The sequence below is a fragment of the Nerophis ophidion genome, linkage group LG12, assembly GCF_033978795.1.
Source record: "Nerophis ophidion isolate RoL-2023_Sa linkage group LG12, RoL_Noph_v1.0, whole genome shotgun sequence".
NCBI lineage: Eukaryota > Metazoa > Chordata > Actinopteri > Syngnathiformes > Syngnathidae > Nerophis > Nerophis ophidion.
The window spans coordinates 11,908,660-11,930,752 of record NC_084622.1 but is presented as its reverse complement, the minus strand read 5'-3'; the positions used below and the strand labels follow the sequence as shown (position 1 = coordinate 11,930,752).

Below are 22,093 nucleotides of genomic sequence, written 5' to 3'. Positions count from 1 at the left end.
TTTAAATTTGATTCTAAAGATTTTCTACATTTGCCAGAATATATATATTTTTTATTTTAAATCATAATAAGTTTGAAGAAATATTTTACAAATATTCTTTGTCGAAAAAACAGAAGCTAAAATGAAGAATTAAATTAAAAAATGTTTATTATTCTTTACAATAAAAAATACTTTGACATTGATTTAAATTGTCAGGAAAGAAGAGGAAGGAATTTAAAATGTGTATGTGTTTAAAAATCCTAAAATCATTTTAAAGGTTGTATTTTTTTCTAAAATCGTCTTTCTGAAAGTTATAAAAAGCAAAATTAAAAAATAAATTAATTTATTCAAACAATTGAAGACCAAGTCTTTGAAATATTTTTGGGGATTTTCCAATTCTATTTGATTTTTGTCTCAGAATTAAAATTGTCGAGCAAAGCGAGACCAACTTGCTAGTAAATAAATAACATTTTAAAAATAGAGGCAGCTCACTGGTAAGTGCTGCTATTTGAGCTATTTTTAGAACAGGCCAGCGGGTGACTCATCTGGGCAGGTAGTAAGGTGGTGACCCCTGATTTAAAACTACTATACCGTTATCTGACGACATCTAGTGGACATCTTGCATCACAGCACCATGATGCACAACACTGCAGCTCGATGCTGTCAGATAAAACAAAAGTGCACAAAGTTTGTAATTATTGGTCACACAAAGGTCAGTGATAAGGTGTGTCATAAATACACAGCCACAGGTATGATCCTGGTCCGGGGGTATTGTGTAGGCTTCGCTGTTGCAAAAACAACAAAATAAAACACGTCTGGCCTAACCAAAACAAGTTCTGCTTTCATCACCTGTCTTTGAAGAGTCTGCGTGTTGCGACGGGTGCGTAAAAGGATGTGGGTTAATCTTCAGAGGGCACAGTAGGATGTTTGATAGCTAATCCCCTGTCAGGCCTCGTTAGTGGGTTTGCATCACAGACAGAACAAATCCAGCAGCCACTTGTGTTGTTTTGCACATCGCTAAAGAGAACCGCCGGAGTGTGCTCATTGCAAAACAAAGCATTGATGCCGGTTAAATGTCTTCGGCCCAGACAAATCTCCTAAATTCACTTGTGGCAACAGTCTGGGCCCCCAGTGCCAGCTTCTTGCCAGCTCTAATCTGATTGGCTCCATTTTACCCCCTGACCAGGTAAACCCCGCCCCCCTGAGGCTTTAGCCCCTGAGCTGACGTTTATCCCTGGATACACTCCATAAGCTGCTGTCTGCTTTTTAATGTATCTGGGCCGGAGGAGTGCTCGTGTGTCCCCTTGCCACTTTGTTGTGTGTTCGTCCAGCTTGTGGGTCCTTACGGTGGGTTTGTGACGCAGCCATGCGGCCCCCGTCGCCGCACGGCCGCAGGGTGTGGAGTCTGACACACAAGCTGCAGAGGATTTGACCGCAGCAGGTGAGTCATCCAATAGGAGGGGTAGATAGTGAGTCTGTCATATTGAGTGGAAGAGACATGACGAGCAGATTATTCCCGGTCAACCAAAGGTTCCTCGAGATCTTGAAGCCTGTCTGAGCTCAGGGATGGCCATCACCGAACTGAAGCTGATGTTGGTCCTGTGTCTACACGCCGTCACAGGTAAGTCACGCGGGTTTCTGTGGCGTGAGCACACTTCTTAGCCGCCTGTGTCGCACACAGGAATGTCCGGATGGGGCGGATGTTTGGACGGTCAGGATGTGTACGCAAGCATCAGAGAAAACAGCCTCTGTGGAGAAGTGGTGGCTGACCTTTTGGCCGACACCCCAGTGGAGGGAATTCACTGGAGTCTGCAAGGGAAAGATGCTGATTGGTTCTTCTTAGACGGAGGAATCATACGTTTGAACACATCGCCCGAGAAGGTCCTCGACCGAGAGGTATTCCTCTTTCAAGCGTTCTTACCCTAACACCTCCAACTATGTACATTCACCTATGACAAAACATCAGCGGTTAAAGCCATCTTTGGACTGAACCCAATCTCTTATCCTCCTCGCAGTCGGTTTCTTGTTGACACTGAAGTGAAAGGTCAACTAGATTAACTGACACTCTTTCTTTCTTAATCAGTCAGAGATTTAAGATGAAGGCAAGAATCAAACAACTTGCAGGGCAATAGAAATGTAGCGTTTGTCTTTTATTGGGTAGAGTTCATTGTTGTTTTGTTTGGGTTCAATGTATGTACAAATCAAAGAATTGTTCATAAAGTGTGGAATTTAAGGGCAAGTCGATTGACTGAGTGGTTAAAAACAGAATGTAACTTAACAGTTTTTAGAAATGTGTTTGGCAGAGTTAGTGTAATATTTAATCACCTGACCAACTGAAGAAACAAATCAATAAACAACAATCCAAGCAATAAAACAATAACAAACACTCATAAAAACCTAACGAACAAACTCACCCAACAGTACATCAAAAACCTAATCAATCAATCACCCATTTAACAAAAAACAACAGCTGACAAACCATCGATCCATCCATTTTTCTACCGCTTGTCCCATGAACAGCTAAACTAACCAAATAACAAAGCAAACAATACATTAACTATCAAAGCAAAAAAAAACAAGGAGCTGAAGTAACTTACGAACCAACCAGCTAACCAAAAAAAGTAATTTACAAACCGTACAACCAACCAACCGAACAAGTGCCCGTTACAAAAAAGCAATTAACAAACCGGTAACTAACAAAGCAATCCAACAAATAGACCAAATAACCAACCAATCAAATAATTGAATGAAAAAGCAAGTAACCAACTGACTAACCAATCAAATATTTAACCAACAAACCGAACAAGTAACTACCAACAAACAACAGAACTAACAATTATCTAACCAACTAACCAACCAACCAAAAAAGCAATGACAAATCAACCAGAGGCTAGACCTGGTGTCACCAACCTTTTTGAAACCAAGAGCTACTTCTTGGGTACTGATTAATGCAAAGGGCTACCAGTTTGATACACACTTAAATAAATTGCCAGAAATTTGCTCAATTTACATTTAATAAATATATATACACATATATATATATATATATATATATATATATATATATATATATATATATATATATATATATATATATATATATATATATATATATATATATATATATATATATATATATATATATATATATATATATATATATATATAAAATGGGTATTTCTGTCTGTCATTCTGTCGTACATTTTTTTTCCTTTTACGGAAGGTTTTTTGTAGAGAATAAATTATAAAAAAAACACCTAATTGAACGGTTTAAAAGAGGAGAAAACATCCATTTTCCATCCATTTTCTACCGCTTATTCCCTTTCGGGGTCACGGGGGGCGCTGGCGCCTATCTCAGCTACAATCGGGCGGAAGGCAGGGTACACCCTGGACAAGTCGCCACCTCATCGCAGGGCCAACACAGATAGACAGACAACATTCACACTCACATTCACACACTAGGGCCAATTTAGTGTTGCCAATCAACCTATCCCCAGGTGCATGTCTTTGGATGTGGGAGGAAGCCGGAGTACCCGGAGGGAACCCACGCATTCACGGGGAGAACATGCAAACTCCACACAGAAAGATCCCGAGCCTGGATTTGAACCCAGGACTGCAGGAACTTCGTATTGTGAGGCAGACGCACTAACCCCTCTGCCACCGTGAAGCCTGAGGAGAAAACAGAAAAAAAAAAAAAATTTAATTTTGAAACATAGTTTCGACTCTTTACAATTCAAAATTCAACCGAAAAAAATGAGGAGAAAAACAAGCTAATTTGAATCTTTTTGAAAAAATGTAAAAAAGAATTTATGGAACATCATTAGTAATTTTTCCTGATTAAGACTAAATTTAGAATTTTGATGACATGTTTTAAATAGGTTAAAATCCAATCTGCACTTTGTCAGAATATATAACAAATTGGACCAAGCTATATTTCTAACAAACACAAATCATTATTTCTTCTAGATTTTCCAGAACAAAAATTCTAAAAGAAATTCAAAAGACTTTGAAATAAGATTTAAATTTGATTCTACAGATTTTGTAGATTTGCCGGAATAATTTTTTTGAATTTTTATCATAATAAGTTTGAAGAAATATTTCACAAATATTATTCGTCGAAAAAACAGAAGCTAAAATTAAGAATTAAATTAAAATGTATTTATTATTCTTTACAATAAAAAATAAAAAATGTACTTGAACATTGATTTAAATTGTCAGGAAAGAAGAGGAAGGAATTTAAAAGGTAAAAAGGAATTTGTTTAAAAATCCTAAAATCCTTTTTAAGGTTGTATTTTTTTCCTCAAAAATTGTCTTTCTGAAAGTTATAAGAAGCAAAGTAAAAAAATTAATGAATTTATTTAAACAAGTGAAGACCAAGTCTTGAAAATATTTTCTTGGATTTTCAAATTCTATTTGAGTTTTGTCTCTCTTAGAATTAAAAATGTCGAGCAAAGCGAGACCAGCTTACTAGTAAATAAATACAATTTGAAAAATAGAGGCAGCTCACTAGTAAGTGCTGCTATTTGAGTTATTTTTAGAACAGGCCAGCGGGCGACCTGGTGCCCGCGGGCACCGCGTTGGTGACCCCTGGGCTAGACTAACCAAAGAAGCAACTAATAAACCAAACAGTTAAATAAAACGCCATGAACAAGCCAACACGGGTGGTCAACAAACAATGACACCAACAAACAATCAATGACCACCATGTCAACCAACCTCCAACAGCCAACTAACAAAAGCTGACCAAGGCAGCAAGATGTTAAAAACACTATCCAACCTTCTACCAGACTGTAAACCTTAACGTTACTTCCTGTCTTTCAGATGCAGGGCTCCATCCTGATGGCAGAATTGTCGTGTTATGAGGATGATGTGCTTCAGGTATGCTTTGCAGTCCTCACTGTACTTTACCCAAAGTGAACCAAGCTCTACCATTGTTGTTCCAGAGTGTTTCCAGAGTCATGGTGGAGGTTCTCAATGACAACGACAACTTACCGGAGTTTGCAGACAACGCGGTCTACTTTGTTGTCATCAGTGAGGTAGGTCACTCTGGACTCGGACTAGTTCAACATACAGGATTAGTAAAACTGTTCCTGTCATGTGCTGTACTCTCCAGCTCACTCCAGTGAATACAGTTGCATTTAAAGTTCGGGCAACTGATGAAGACAACGACAAGATCTTTTACTCTATTGACCAATCTTCAGTAAGTATAAGAAGAAGAAAAAAACAACCATTATTGTCAATAATAACAATATGCTTGTGTGTTCTGCAGCCTGATGGAGAGTACTTCAGAATAGATCTACCAAACAGTGGTGAGGTGATGCTCGTCAAAGCTCTAGACTATGAAACCAAAACGGAGCTTTTTCTAACCATCCATGCCTCTGTAAGCTCTACTCCGTGGCCATGTTTGACTCCAACTGACAATCCATCCGTCCAATTCACGCTTGTTGTCCCGACAGGAAATGGACACAGACGAGCACTTCAACACCAGCACCAACGTCACCATCAGCGTCCAGGATGGAGACGATCAGTACCCTCAGTTCCTGCCCTGCACGCTGCTGTTTCAAGATGACACTAATCGAATTTGCACCAGTCCTGTGTACACCGTCAACGTCACAGAGGGACAGGAGGTCGGTTACGGTCCAATACGGTTTGCCTTGCAAAATGTTTTGGGGTATTACCTCTTACACTTGGGTTATAATCACGGTTTGGATCTGCATTGAATTATTGACATGAATGTAAGACGACACCTTGATTATACTCGCGAACCTCTGAGACCAAGGATGCACCGATTAGTTGCATCAAATTAATCGATAAAAAATTGTTGCGGTCAATAACATTTTAATTCATTGTTTGCCAAGAATGCTCATGTTTACACTTTTATCCCTTTAAAGGGGAACATTATCACCAGGCCTATGTAAGCGTCAATATATACCTAGATGTTGCAGAAAAAAGACCATATGTTTTTTAACCGATTTCCGAACTCTAAAAGGGTGAATTTGGCGATTTAAACGCCTTTCAATTGATAGCCTGTCGGAGCGATGAACTTTCACCCGTGACGTCACAACATGAAGCAATCCGCCGTTTCCTCAATCTTATTACACACACAAGTCAAATCAGCTGTTATTTTCCGTTTTTTCCGTACCTTGGAGACCTCATGCCTCTTGGGTGTGTTGTCGGAGGATGTAACAACACAAACAGAGACGGATTCAAGTTGCACCAGTGGCCAAAAGATCTGAAAGTCCCTCGTTTGTTCCGCACACTTTACCGACGACAGCTATGCTACGACAGAGATGGCAAGAATGTGTGGATATCCTGCGACACTCAAAGCAGATGCATTTCCAACGATAAAGTCAAAGAAAGCTGCAATATTGGAAAATAGACAACCTGTCAGAGGTATTTGTTGTTGTTGAACCCCAAGATGCAGAGACGGAGGTAGGCATAGAATATGAAAACATGATTTAATTAAAACTAAACAAGAACAAACAAAAAGCACGCACGTGGGCGGAATAACAAACTAAGGGAGCTAGCACTGGAAGCTAGAAAACAAAAAGGGACTTTAGCATGGAAGCTAGTGGATAGATAAAAAAAAGCTACGACGACCAGGACAAAATGTAGCATGACAGGTAGTAGCTGTAACAAAACGACACCACAGGTAGCACGACAAGAGTAATGTGTGGCAACGACAATACAGTGATCCAGCAACTGACACAAGACAAAGCAGGTACAAATAGGAGCAGGCTGATTGGCAAAAGGTCTGGCCAGGTGCCAATCAGCCGCAGCTGAGGAGGAACACAGCACTCAGGGAACAAGACAGGAAGCTGACAAAATAAGAGCACTTGACAGGAGATACTAAACACAGAGGAAACAGACAAATGCAGAGGAAAAAACTAAAACATAGACAAACTGTCAGGGGAAAGCCTGACACAACCACTGAATCTGCCTGAGTGTGTGAGCTATTCAGGGACGACGGCAGTTTCTTCCCGCAGACGAGCGAGGTAAACCCCCTGGATGTCTAATTGTTTTATGCCACTTCTTTTTGTGTCTCATTTTGTCCACCGAACTTATAACGCTGTGCATGAATGCACAAAGGTGAGTTTTGTTGATGTTATTGACTTATGTGGAGTGTGCTAATCAGACATATTTGGTCACGGCATGACTGCAAGCTAATCGATGCTAACATGTTATTTAGGCTAGCTGTATGTACATATTGCATCATTATGCCTCATTTGTAGCTATATTTGCCTCCAGCCTTTCCCTCCACCCACATTTAATGCCAAACAAACACATACCAATCGTTGGTTAGCAGGCAATCGCCGAATTCGTCCTCGCTTTCTCCCGTGCCGCTGTCTGTCGTGATATGGCTCAATAGCTTCAGTTTCTTCTTCAGTTTCGTTCTCGCTACCTGCCTCCATACTACAACCATCCGTTAAAATACATGCGTAATCTGTTGAATCGCTTACGCCGCTGAAATCCGAGTTACTATCGTTATACCTTTCTGTGCTATCCGCCATGTTTGTTTCTGGTGGTTTCACGCTGTGACGTCACAGGATAATGGACGGGTGGATGTACCGATCGTGAAAATCGGGCACTTGGAAGCCGTTTTTCGGGATATTGTGTGATGGGTAAAATTTTGAGAAAAACTTCGAAAAATCAAATAAGTCACTGGGATGTGATTTTTATCGGTTTTAACCCTTCAGAAATTGTGATAATGTTCCCCTTTAAGTCAATAGTCGCAGGTTGCAGCTAAGTCACCCTAACAGTCCTGGATACAATTACTTTTTGAATGTTTCATTGTGGTTATATACTTTGTGTAACTTTCTCAGTAATCCATGTTTCTTCTGTTCCAATTGTTTTTTTGTTTTTTTTAAAGTCACAGACTCGCTGTCAAAGTCTAAACAAGAACAGCGGATCATGAGCAATAATTGTTTGAATAATTGACTAAGAAAAAAAATCACTATTAAAATATTCGTAAGCTACAGGCCTATGAGACCCTTTTTTTGGCAGGACTTACTGGTTTGTGTGTGACAGGAAAAAAAGCTTTCATGAATAAATCCTTTTTGTCATAGGTTTTGGTAGGGACAACATGGTGGTTCTATTGTTTCCTTCCTAAACAAGATATACTGTATCACTTTCATTCCACATGCAAGGATTCTTTTCCCAAACATTGTCTCTCACCTTACTCGATATTGTCGTGTGCTGCAGGATTTGGTTCTGGATTTCTCTCCCGGTCCCATTCAAGCAGTTGATGGAGACCGAGGTCTCAGAGCCCCAGTCAGCTTTGCCATCCTCTCAGGTAGTTCAGTCAAGATAAGGCTTCACAGAACTGTGCTTGTAATCTCAAAATTGGTTTCCACTACAGGAGACAACCACGGACGTTTCCTGATGGACAGAAAGACAGGCGAGGTGAGATTAATGCGAGCAGTGAAGGACCGACTGGCGACACCAGCGCTTCACCTTCAAGTCATGGTATGGAGTGACGGGACCTACATGCACGGTTGACAAAACACTTCCCGTTGGACTTACCGTGTGTGTGTCCTACACACAGGCCTACCAGGACGATGACCCCAGGAAGTACACTGTTGCCACAGTGATGGTCCGTGTCGTTGCAGTGAACCGGTTTAATCCGGTGTTCGACATGACCGAGTACTACGGCTTTGTGACAGCCGGGAAGAGTCCTGCTTCTCTGGTTTACACCTATGGTAACAGGGCGTTGATGTTACACGTGCAGGACCAGGACTTTAAACATGTAGGTACAAACAACGCCACACACCACGTTTGCTTCAAAGTCATTAAACGCAGTTGTTTCATTGCCTACCTTTCCTCTCCGCAGGGATTTAATCCTATGATCTACTTCACCTTCTGTCCGACCTCCAATCACACGGACATCTACAGAGTCACACAGGAGGGGCTTCTCATCGCCAGGGCCAATCAGCTCAAACCACGACAAAAGCACTTGCTTCAGGTGACATTTGGTTGTCTTAGAAAAGGTTTTACTTTCTCAGTTCACGTTTAAAGACTAGATAGAACAGCTACGGTGGGGCAAAAAAGTATTTAGTCAGCCACCGATTGTGCAAGTTCTCCCACTTAAAATGATGACAGAGGTCTGTAATTTTCATCATAGGTACACTTCAACTGTGAGAGACAGAATGTGAAAAAAAAATCCAGGACTTCACATTGTAAGAATTTTAAAGAATTTATTTGTAAATTATGGTGGAAAATAAGTATTTGGTCAACCATTGATGGAAGGAGGGTTTGGCTCAAAATCTCACGATACATGGCCCCATTCATTCTTTCCTTAACACGGATCAATATTCCTGTCCCCTTAGCAGAAAAACAGCCCCAAAGCATGATGTTTCCACCCCCATGCTTCACAGTAGGTGTGGTGTTCTTGGGATGCAACTCAGTATTCTTCTTCCTCCAAACATGACGAGTTGAGTTTATACCAAAATGGATACATGGATGATACAGCAGAGGATTGGGAGAATGTCATGTGGTCAGATGAAACCAAAATAGAACTTTTTGGTATAAACTCAACTCGTCGTGTTTGGAGGAAGAAGAATACTGAGTTGCATTCCAAGAACACCATACCTACTGTGACGCATGGGGGTGGAAACATCATGCTTTGGGGCTGTTTTTCTGCTAAGGGGACAGGACGATTGATCCGTGTTGAGAAAAGAATGAATGGGGCCATGTATCGTGAGATTTTGAGCCAAAACCTTCCATCAGTGAGAGCTTTGAATGGTTGACCAAATACTTATTTTCCACCATAATTTACAAATAAATTATTTAAAATTCCTACAATTTGAATTCCTGTTTTTTTTTTACATTCTGTCTCTCACAGTTGAAGTGTACTTCTGATGAAAATTATAGACCTCTGTCATCATTTTAAGTGGGAGAACTTGCACAATCGGTGGCTGACTAAATACTTTTTTGCCCCACTGTATATTCCCAGGTCGATCCAATGCCAAAACACTCTGTGGTTAACTGATTATAGGTGTTCTTTGGAGCTAGGGCTGGGCGATATATCGATGTATACGATATATCGCGGGTTTGTCTCTGTGCGATATAGAAAATGACTATATCGTAATATTCGAGTATACGTTCTCACGCAGTTGCTTTTAGCTGCGGGCGTACACTTCAGGCTCACCTCGCTCTTTCCTGTCTCTCCTTCTCACAGACAAGCAGGCGCACATTATTACATACGTCACATACTGTCACATCATACGTCACAAACGTGTCCGCCCTCGCAGAGCAGAGAGGTAGCATACTGGGCTACGTTAGCTGCTAAGGTAGCCGTACGAGAGAAAGATGGTGGGGATCTGGTAACAAATGTAGGAAGACTTGATTCCCAATAAAAACAGCAGGGTTTCCATCGTCTGGCGGTGGTTCAGCTTCAAGTGGGAATATGTCGAACAGACAGCCGTAATTTGTCAAGTGTCGGGGGAAAAAGCGTTGCTATAAAAAGTAGCATTACTGCTAATATGTATTATTTGAAAAGTCACTCGCTAGAGACTGAAGATAATTTCATAACCTTAGTAACATACCACATAGTGAAGGACGAATATTATTTGATTTCCTATTATGCAGCTCATTTTTATTTAACACTTAAAATGTCTCTGACAGTCTTGCAATTTATGTTTTGGAAATGACTTGAATGTTTGTGCCATTGCTTAATAATTTTAATAAATACACTTTTGGTCATTTGACTTAGTTGTGATTTCCCTCTCTGCATGAAAGTTTAAAAGTAGCATATATTAATGCAGTATGAAGAAGAATGTTTTAATGTAGACTCATAGAATCATCATACTGCTGTGATTATATGCATCAAGTGTTCATTCAAGGCTAAGGCAAAACATCGTAATATACATCGCATTCATCCATCCATCATCTTCCGCTTATCCGAAGTCGGGTCGCGGGGGCAGCAGCCTAAGCAGGGAAACCCAGACTTCCCTCTCCCCAGCCACTTCGTCCAGCTCTTCCCGGGGGATCCCGAGGCGTTCCTAAGCCAGCCGGAAAACATAGTCTTCCCAACGTGTCCTGGGTCTTCCCTGTGGCCTCCTACCGGTTGGACGTGCCCCAAACACCTCCGTAGGGAGGGGGTAGAGTGGCATCCTGACCAGATGCCCAAGCCACCTCATCTGGATCCTATCAATGATGCGGCTTTACTTTGAGCTCCTCTCGGTTGGCAGAGCTTCTCACCCTTAGGGAGAGCCCCACCAACCCGGCGGAGGAAACTCATTTCGGCCGCTTGTACCCGTGATCCTATCCTTTCGTTCATGACCCAAAGCTCATGACCATAGGTGAGGTTGGGAACGTAGATCGACCGGTAAATTGAGAGCTTTGCCTTCCGGCTCAGCTACTCCTTCACCACAACGGATCGGTACGTATTTCCTTGAATGGCCGTCGGGTATGTAATAAGGGCCTGCCTTAAGATACGGCTGGGGAAAACTCGCTCCCCAAATCAATATGCGCATGCTTACTTTTACCATCGGGTCAAGTTTATGACGTCATGAGTGACCCTTCCCCTGCCGTCATTTCAAATCGGCGGAAGAGTTTTTCTTGGCCCTGGCTGTGTGTAAACCAGGGTTCTTGTTCCACAGCCATACAGATCACAATAATGGTTGTGATATATAACAACTTCAACACTCTTAATAATATGTGCCACACTCTGTGAACCCACACCAAACACATTTCTGGAGAACATATGCCCTGCAACACAATGCAATGCATCCACGACTCCTGGCTACACCGTCCATACACCCACTGGCACCAATTTTTTATTATTTTATATTTTTTTATCACACTAAATTTTATACTGCGTACCATTGGTAAGTGCAGGGGTGAGAAGAGGTTATAAAGTTATTAGCGCCTGCTTACTTTTACCGCATGCTTTGAATAAGCGCAGGAGTGAGAAGAGGTTTTAAATTAATTAGCGCCCCGGCGGCTATTCAAGGAAATACGGTATATATAATATAACTATATTCATGACCATAGGTGAGGATGGGAACGTAGATCGACCGGTAAATTGAGAGCTTTGCCTTCCGGCTCAGCTACTCCTTCACCACAACGGATCGGTACAAAGTCCGCATTACTGAAGACGCCGCACCGATTCTCACGATCCACTCTTCCCTCACTCGTGAACAAGACCAGCCCTAAATGGAGCATTTATTATACTGTACTTAACATTGTCATAAAACCATGTTTCATTGTCAACATGCATTAGGTAATGGCGAGAGACCGGGAGTCCGGTGACACAGCCATGGCCACTGTGGTCGTGGAGGTGCTGTCAGAAAGTCAAACAAGTAAGAAATGCCTGGTCTCAAAGTGGATGCGGTACCTTACAGTACGTGTATGCTTTAACGCCACAGTTCCTCCCAGCGCGCTGGCGGACGACCGTGTGATTGGCTGCACCCTGGGCAAAGCCCTGTTTCTTAGCACGGTCTTCCTGAGCGTCGTGGGCTGCATCGGGATACTGGTCATGTGGATCAAGAGGAAACACAAGAAGAAGCTGGACCCCTTGGAGAGAGGCTGCGTGGCCCAGGGCAAACACCCCAACGTGGTGAGATGTGGAATCATCATCATGGTCTTGGTCGCGTTCTGTTGGAAAGCATGCTTGGTTTTCCTGAGCTCTCTTTCTGTTATCTTCTCTCAGAGCCTAAGATGGTTCCAGCTGGTGAGTTCTGTTCATGTGATCGCCTCTTTCAAGTCTGCTTACCATACCAACTTTCATTGTAGCCCAGAACTGAACTGTAGACTAGGCAAAGCTCAATACTGTGTATTCTAACTAGGATGGATTAACAGAGATGTGTCAATGAAAAGATCAATGACTGATAGATGGCCAGAAGGACTCGTAAGTGAATGGATGAACTGACAGATGTAGGCGTGGTGCAGTGGAAGAGTGGCCGTGCGCAACCCGAGGATCCCTGGTTCAATCCCCACCTAGTACCAACCTCGTCACGTCCGTTGTGTCCTGAGCAAGACACTTCACCCTTGCTCCTGATGGGTGCTGGTTAGCGCCTTGCATGGCAGCTCCCTCCATCAGTGTGTGAATGTGTGTGTGAATGGGTAAATGTGGAAGTAGTGTCAAAGCGCTTTGAGTACCTTGAAGGTAGAAAAGCGCTATACAAGTACAACCCATTTATCATTTATTATTTATGTATGCAGGGGTGAATAAATAAAAGACGCATGAATGATTATTGGATCTAGGACTGACTGACGGATGGATTGATGCAGTGATAAATGAATTGATGAATGACTGACAGATGGAAGAACAAACAGATGAACTGACGTGTGAATGGATGAACTGACAGATGTAAGCAGGAGTGAATGGATAAAAGACGCATGAATGATTGTTGGATCTAGGACTGACTGACAGATGGATTGATGCAGTGATAAATGAATTGATGAATGACTGACAGATGGATGAACTAACAGATGAACTGACGTGTGAATGGATGAACTGATAGGTGAATGGATAGATGGATGACTACTGCATAGATGAACAGATATATGGATGGCTGATGGATGGATGGATACAGTGACAGGTGAACGAATGAATGATTGGATTAACTGATTGATGGGCGGATGAGTCAATGAATAGATCAATGACTGGTAGATGGCCAGAAGGACTCGTGGGTGAATGGACGAACCGCAGGGGTGAATGGATAAAAGACGCATGAATCATTATTGGATCTAGGACTGACTGACGGATGGATTGATGCAGTGATAGATGAGTTGATGAATGACTGACAGATGGATGATTAACTGATGAATGGACAAACAGATGAACTGACGTGTGAATGGATGAACTGACAGATGTATACAGGAGTGAATGGATAAAAGACGCATGAATGATTTTTGGATCTAGGACTGACTGACGGATGGATTGATCCAGTGATAAATGAATTGATGAATGACTGACAGATGGATGAACAAACAGATGAACTGACGTGTGAATGGATGAACTGATAGGTGAATGGATAGATGAATGACTACTCCATAGATGAACAGATATATGGATGGCTGATGGATGCAGTGACAGGTGAACGAATGAAGGATTGGATTAACTGATTGATGGGCGGATGAGTCAATGAATAGATCAATGACTGATGATGGCCAGAAGGACTCGTGGGTGAATGGACGAACCGCAGGGGTGAATGGATAAATGCAAATGAATCATTATTGGATCTAGGACTGACTGACGGATGGATTGATGCAGTGATAGACGAGTTGATGAATGACTGACAGATGGATGATTAATTGATGAATGGACAAACAGATGAACTGACGTGTGACTGGATGAACTGACAGATGTATGCAGGAGTGAATGGATAAAAGATGTATGAATGATTATTGGATTTAGGACTGACTGACGGATGGATTGATGCAGTGATAGATGAATTGATGAATGACTGACGGATGGATGAACTAACAGATGAACTGACGTGTGAATGGATGAACTGATAGGTGAATGGCTAGATGGATGACTACTGCATAGATGGACAGATTTATGGATGGCTGATGGATGGATGGATACAGTGACAGGTGAACGAATTAATGATTGGATTAACTGATTGATGGACGGATGAGTCAATGAATAGATCAATGACTGATAGATGGCCAGAAGGACTCGTGGGGGAATGGACGAACCGCAGGGGTGAATGGATAAATGACGCATGAATCATAATTGGATCTAGGACTGACTGACGGATGGATTAATGCAGTGATAGATGAGTTGATGAATGACTGACAGATGGATGATTAATTGATGAATGGACAAACAGATGAACTGACGTGTGAATGGATAAACTGACAGATGTATGCAAGTGTGAATGGATAAAAGACGTATGAATGATTATTGGATGTAGGACTGACTGACGGATGGATTGATGCAGTGATAGATGAATTGATGAATGACTGACAGATGGATGAACAAACAGATGATTTGACGTGTGAATGGATGGATGAACTGATAGGTGAATGGATGGATGGATGACTACTGCATAGATGAACAGATATATGGATGGCTGATGGATACAGTGACAGGTGAACGAATGAATGATTGGATTAACTTATTGATGGGCGGATGAGTCAATGAATAGATCAATGACTGATAGATGGCCAAAGGACTTGTGGGTGAATGGACGAACTGCAGGGGTGATTGGATAAATGACGCATGAATCATTATTGGATCTAGGACTGACTGACGGATGGATTGATGCAGTGATAAATGAATTGATGAATGACTGACAGATGGATGAACAAACAGATGAACTGACGTGTGAATGGATGAATGGCGGATGGATGAACTGATAGGTGAATGGATAGATGGATGACTACTGCATAGATGAACAGATATATGGATGGCTGATGGATGGATGGAAACAGTGACAGGTGAACGAACGAATAATACACCATTCACAGATGAATGGACGGAGGGATGAACTGTAGATGAATGGATGGAGGAACCGATGGGTGAATAGATTAATGGAATAATGACTAAGGGTTGGATGGACGGACAGACGGATAAACAGATAAAACAACTTGTAAATGGACTGACTAATGCGTGTAAGAATGACTGATGGATGACCTGGACAAATGAATTAATTAATGGGTGAATCGATAGATGAATGACTGAGTGATGGCTGATTAACTAATGAATGGGCCTAAAAAGGAGAACTGACTCATGAATATATGGATGACAGTGGATAGATGGATGGATACCCATTAACTAATAAATGGGAAGACAGATTAACTGACGGGTAAATGGATGCATGATGGATGGATGAACTGATGGATAGATGAATAATGAATGACTCGGGTTGAATGACTGATGGATAAATAGATGACTGATAGTTAATCTATTCTAGCATCCGTTCACCTAACTAATGTACGTATGTTTGGATAGATGAATGGATACACTGACAGGTGAATGAATGAGTCACTGACGAATATGATGAACATAAATGGATGAATGACTGAGGGCTGTATAAACAGATGGGTGGATGATGACTTATGGGTCAACAGATGAATGACATTCATGACTAATTGATACATGGATGACTGATTGATAGATGATGTTTACAGTGACAGGTGAATGGATGATTACCTGACAGGTGAATGCATGACTGACAGTAGGGTCAACTGTCATGTAAACGGATAAATGCCAAATGGATGACCGGACAGGTGATTGCATGAATGATGAGTGGATTAAAGGAGTGCGTAGATAGATGGATGAATTACTAGGGTTGAATAACTGATGGTTTAGGTGAAAGGACGGATGAATAAATGAAGTCATACCAAGGACTATAAAAACAATGGGACCCATTTGCTCCCTGCTGGGCACTCAGCATCAAGGGTTGGAAATTGGGTTGAATCACAAAATGATTCCCGGGCGCGGCCACCGCTGCTGCTCACTGCTCCATTGTGGGGATGGGTCAAATGCAGAGTGTGCATCCATCCATCCATCAGTCATCCATATAGACAATCAATCAATCACAGCCATCAGTCTGTTCATCCATGCAGTAGTCATCCATCTATCCATTCACCTATCGGTTCATCCATTCACACATCCGTTCATCTGTTTGTCCATTCATCAGTTAATCATCCACCTGTCAGTCATTCCTCATGTGTGTGACAGTCATTGGCACTTTAACTTAAACTTTAACTGAGGGATGTCTGGATAACTAACGGATAGATGGGTGGATTCACAAACAGGTGAATGGATGAGCCACTGACAAATGGATGATTCATAGATGAATGCACAGACGATGAACTGACAGGTGAATAGATAGATATAGACCAGTAGTCAGCAACCTTTACCACACCATATTTACCTGTTTCACAAAATAAAGAAAATAATGGGAGCCACAATACTCTTGAAATTGATAACAAAATAACACTGTATACAGAGTTTGTTTTGCTTTGTGCTGTGTACAAACCAGGGGTCTCAGACACGCGGCCCGCAATTAAATTTGAAGATGTGATGTCAGTGCGGCCAGTGAGTTTTATATGAATGCCCCTTATTAGCATCACACATACAATTCCTCCCGATTTGTCCGGGAGACTCGCGGGTTACAGAGTGACTATTCCCTCGGAGGTCTGCTGAGTATTACACAATCAACAAAAATAAGGGCGTGCTACGATGGCACTGTCTTTAGTGCCCTCCACAACTTGTACACACAGCTTCCTAGTCAGGTCTTGTGTTGTATATGGCTTCTGCTGACGGACATATGCGGTTGCAAGGCATACTTGTTCAACAGCCATACAGGTTACACTGAGGGCTGTGATATAAACAACTTTAACACTCTTACTAATACGCGCCACACTGTGAACCCAAACCAAACAAGAATGACAGCACAATTTGGGGAAAACATCCGCACTGTAACAACATAAACACAATATAAATACCCAGAATCCCATGCAACCCTAACTCTTCCAGGCTCCATTATACACCCCCACTATCCCCCTCCTGCGTCGGTTGAGGTGGGCGGGGTGTATAATGTTGCCTGGAATAGTCAGGGTTGCATGGGATTCTGGGTATTTATGATGCTGTGTTTATGTTGTGTTACAGTGCGGATGTTTTCCCAAAATGTGTTTGTCATTCTTGTTTGGTGTAAGTTCACAGTGTGGCAAATATTAGTAAGACTGTTAAAGTTGTTCATATCACAACCCTCAGTGTAACCTGTATGGCTGTTGAACAAGTATGTCTTGCGATCTCTTGAGGATTGTGACAGAGTTATCACACCAAACGCACATTGTGTTGTGTAACAGCGGGCTCAATTATATATATTACAAGATGTTATGGGTATTGCCATCACGGCCCGACCTCAATGTTGCTGTCCGACCTCGGACAATTTTAGGGAAAGGCACTGTGGCCAGAAATCTCCCGGTAAATTCGGGAAAGCCGGCAAGTTAACAGCTGAGCCACACCACAGGGATCAAAGAGCCGCGGGTTGCCGACCCCTGATATAGACGAATAGATAGATGGATGAGTGACTAAGGGACAGCTCCTTAAACAGATGGGTGATACAATGGATTATGGGTCAATGGAAGAATGACTGATAGATGGACGGACGAATAAAAGGAACTGAAAGGTGAATGCACGACTGTCCAAAGGAGGAACTGTCACTTAAAACGGATAAATGGCAAATGGATGGACGGAAGAATGAAGGGATAAAGTGAGTGACATGGTCAAATGATGGATGAGTGATCTGACAGGTGAATAGATAAATGAATGAATGACTGAGGGATGAACGACTAATTAATAATAGATGAACGACAGTGATGACCCTGCCTCGTCCTCACTTGTGGTTGTGTCGATCAGGTGAATCAGAGCGGTGGTTCGTCACAGGTGGAGATGTCCTCCAGCAATCAGGACTATGGAAGGTGCAACCCTTCCTTTAGCTTCTCAGGCAAAGACCCTCCATGTTGCCAAGGACCAGTGCAGCCTAACCACAACACGTCAGATCCCACTGACGCCACTTTGAGCCTGGCTGAAGCCATGTGTGGCAGCACCAGCACCTTCAACAACATCATCTCTACACCCACAAGAAGCCTCTCCTGCTTGTCCACATTCCGCCCGACCTCTCTGGACGTGAATCCCTCGCAGGATATGGGGGAGAGCTCGGTGACTCCGTCACTGGATGCAGCCTTCCGTCCTGCCGCTTACGACAGCGCCGGTCACACCTACGCTTCCCCTTGCACGTGTCTCGACTCGGGAGGAAACACAAGCGACGACCCCCGTACCAGCACCTCCCCATTGTCGTCCCCAGCTAGCCTTCCACGCAGTCGGGCCCGGATCGCCTCGGCAGAGATAGACAAACCTTACACCGTGTCATCCACGAACCCTCTGCACTCCCCGTTACTGTCCTCGCCCCTCGCCCGACAGACGAGCACGCCCCCACCCACTCCGGAGCAGGGCCCGTTGAAGGCCACGCTGGTCATGATCGACACATCGCCAGAACCGTCGGAGCAGAGATGGAGCGCAGAGGAGGACCAGCCTTGCACGTCCCTGGACCAACCAGAACACGATGAGGATGAGGACGACGATGGATTTCTGGGCGATGAAGACGCGGACAAGAACAGTGAGGGTGGCTTGGATCCCGATGAAGAAGAGCTGCTGAGAGTGATGGCGAAATGCAACACCACCTTTGTAACGTTCACTCGGTGATGGAGGACGTGGACTCTTAGCAGGCGTGGGACAGAAGCAAACACAAATACGGGACTTTGAAGGCTTTAAAAGTAATCTGTAATCTGTATCAACGTTACAATTAAAGACAATGTTCTTTCTTTGCCTTATTGTCTTTTGCACCCTCGCACGCTTTTGTAGAGCTCTTAAAACATACTTTTAGCCCAAGTGGTAACTGTGGTCCTGGTGGTCGGATACAAAGCTACAAAACATGAACACGAGCTGATCCGAACAGTTTTCCATGGAAAAGTCACATGTATGTGAAATCCCCAACTGTAGACCCATAGAGACACTGATACGGTTTCAGATCTGGACCACATGGGCATTTACCTCTCTTAGGGGGGCCACAAAGATGGCGGGAATTAAGATTCATATGTATTTGTGCTAATAAAAAGGGGAAAACCAAACCAATGAGAGGTTATTGTCAGAAGTCGACATCGCAAACAAGGAAGGGAGACAGGAGAGTAATACAAACCCCGTTTCCATATGAGTTGGGAAATTGTGTTAGATGTAAATATAAACAGAATATAATAATTTGCAAATCCTTTTCAACCCATATTCAGTTGAATATGCTACAAAGACAACATATTTGATGTTCAAATTGATAAACATTTTTTGTTTGCAAATAATCATTAACTTTAGAATTTGATGCCAGCAACACGTGACAAAAAAGTTGGGAAAGGTGGCAATAAACACTAATAAAGTTGAGGAATGCTCATCAAACACTTATTTGGAACATCCCACAGGTGTGCAGGCTAATTGGGAACAGGTGGTTGCCATGATTGGGTATAAAAACAGCTTCCATGAAATGCTAAGTAATTCACAAACAAGGATGGGGCGAGGATCACCACTTTGTAAGCAAATAGTCGAACAGTTTTAGAACAACATTTCTCAACGAGCTATTGCAAGAAATGTAGGGATTTTACCATCTACGGTCCATAAAATCATCAAAAGGGTCAGAGAATCTGGAGAAATTACTGCACGTAAGCAATGATATTACAGACCTTTGATCCCTCAGGTGGTACTGCATCAAAAACAGACATCGGTGTGTAAAGGATATCACCACATGGGCTCAGGACCACTTCATAAAACCGCTGTCATAAACTACAGTTGGTCGCTACATCTGTAAGTGCAAGTTAAAACTCTACTATGCAAAGCAAAACCCATTTATCAACAATATCCAGAAACACCGCCGGCTTCGCTGGGCCCGAGATCATCTAAGATGGACTGATGCAAAGTGGAAAGGTGTTCTGTGGTCTGACAAGTCCACATTTCAAATTATATTTGGAAACTGTGGACGTGGTGTCCTCCGGAACAAAGAGGAAAAGAACCATCCAGATTGTTATAGGCGCAAAGTTGAAAACCCAGCATGTGTGATGGTATGGGGGTGTATTAGTGCCCAAGGCATGGGTAACTTACACATCTGTGAAGGCACCATTAATGCTGAATGGTCCACAGGTTTTGGAGCAACATATGTTGTCATCCATGCAACGTTATCATGAACGCCCCTGCTTATTTCAGCAAGACAATGCCAAGCCACGTGTTACAACAGCATGGTTTTGTAGTAAAAGAGTGCGGGTACTTTCCTGGCCCGCCTGCAGTACAGACCTGTCTCCCATCGAAAACGTGTGCCGCATTATGAAGTGTAAAATACAACAGCGGAGACCCCGGACTGTTGAACGACTAAAGCTCTACATAAAGCAAGAATGGGAAAGAATTCCACTTTCAAAGCTTCAACAATTAGTTTCTTCAATTCCCAAACGTTTATTGAGTGTTGTTAATAGAAAAGGTGATGTAACACAGTGGTGAACATGCCCTTTCCCAACTACTTTGGCACATGTTGCAGCCATGAAATTCTAAGTTAATTATTATTTGCAAAAAAAATTAATTTGAGTTTGAACATGACATATCTTGTCTTTGCAGTGCTTTCAATTGAATGTGGGTTGAAAAGGATTTGCAAAGCTCCAATGTTGTGAACTTGTGACACTCTTAAACAGGACAATACTGCCATCTACTGTACATAGAATAGACTGTAGAATTTAATGTACTTTATTTAATTCAGCACCACAGTTCGCTCACAATAAACAATGATAATAAATAATTTATATAATATATATCCTTGAATGGCCGCCGGGGGGCCTGCCTTGAAATACGGCTGGGGGAAACTCGCTCCCCAAATCAAATATGCGCATGCTTACTTTTACCGTCGGGTCAAATTTATGACGTCATGAGTGACCCTTCCCCTGCAGTCATTTCAAATCGGCGGAATAATTTTTCTTGACACTGGCCAGTGTGTAAACCAGGGTTCTGGTTCCACAGCCATACAGATCACACTAATGGTTTTGATATAAAACAACTTCAACACTCTTAATAATATGCGCCACACTCTGTGAACCCACACCAAACACATTTCTGGAGAACATATGCCCTGCAACACACCACAAACGCAACACAACACCTACCCACAATGCAATGCATCCACGACTCCTGGCTACACCGTACATACACCCGCTGGCACCAACACCCCCCCCCCTTCCGCCCCCCCCGTGCGTTGGTTGAGGTGGGCGGGGTTGGCGGCGCGTGTATAATAGCCAAGAGTCATGGATACACGGCATTATGGGTAATCCCTATACTGCTTTTTTATGTGCCACAGAGCCAATGCTCTCCAGAAATGTGCTTGGTGTGGGTGGCGCATAGTAGTAAGAGTTTTAAAGTTGTTTATATCACAAAGGTCAGTGTAAAAGGTATGGCTGTTGACCAAGTATGAGTTGCAATCTCGTACAAGAAGCAGTTAAATGTATGCGTCCTACAGCAACGCAGACAGCATGGTGTAAAAGTGGCCGTGTTGACATGCTGTAGAGCAGTGGTCCCCAACTACCGGGAAACCGAAGCCAGAATAATTTTTCATTGTTTTATATTTTTTAT

General features: G+C 42.5%; 1 protein-coding gene across 1 annotated transcript; it reads left to right on the top strand.

Annotated features, from left to right (window-relative positions):
* Positions 1–1,209: 1,209 nt before the first annotated feature.
* LOC133562963 (cadherin-related family member 5) lies at positions 1,210–19,550 on the top strand. The gene is made up of 16 exons (XM_061916816.1): positions 1,210–1,420; positions 1,510–1,600; positions 1,661–1,875; positions 4,801–4,857; positions 4,923–5,015; positions 5,093–5,179; positions 5,249–5,359; positions 5,436–5,606; positions 8,182–8,272; positions 8,339–8,445; positions 8,525–8,725; positions 8,810–8,941; positions 12,203–12,281; positions 12,348–12,538; positions 12,632–12,652; positions 18,305–19,550. The coding sequence occupies exons 2-16, from the start codon at positions 1,546–1,548 to the stop codon at positions 19,148–19,150; spliced, it is 2,457 nt and encodes an 818-aa protein (XP_061772800.1). The 5' UTR covers positions 1,210–1,420; positions 1,510–1,545; the 3' UTR covers positions 19,151–19,550.
* Positions 19,551–22,093: the final 2,543 nt, after the last annotated feature.

Bases quoted from the DNA above. Each gene is read 5' to 3' on its own strand.
- LOC133562963 (XM_061916816.1), top strand. From the start codon at position 1,546: ATGGCCATCACCGAACTGAAGCTGATGTTGGTCCTGTGTCTACACGCC. The intron at 8,273-8,338 runs GTAGTTCAGTCA...TTTCCACTACAG, and splicing joins CAGCTTTGCCATCCTCTCAG to GAGACAACCACGGACGTTTC. The intron at 8,446-8,524 runs GTATGGAGTGAC...TCCTACACACAG, and splicing joins CGCTTCACCTTCAAGTCATG to GCCTACCAGGACGATGACCC.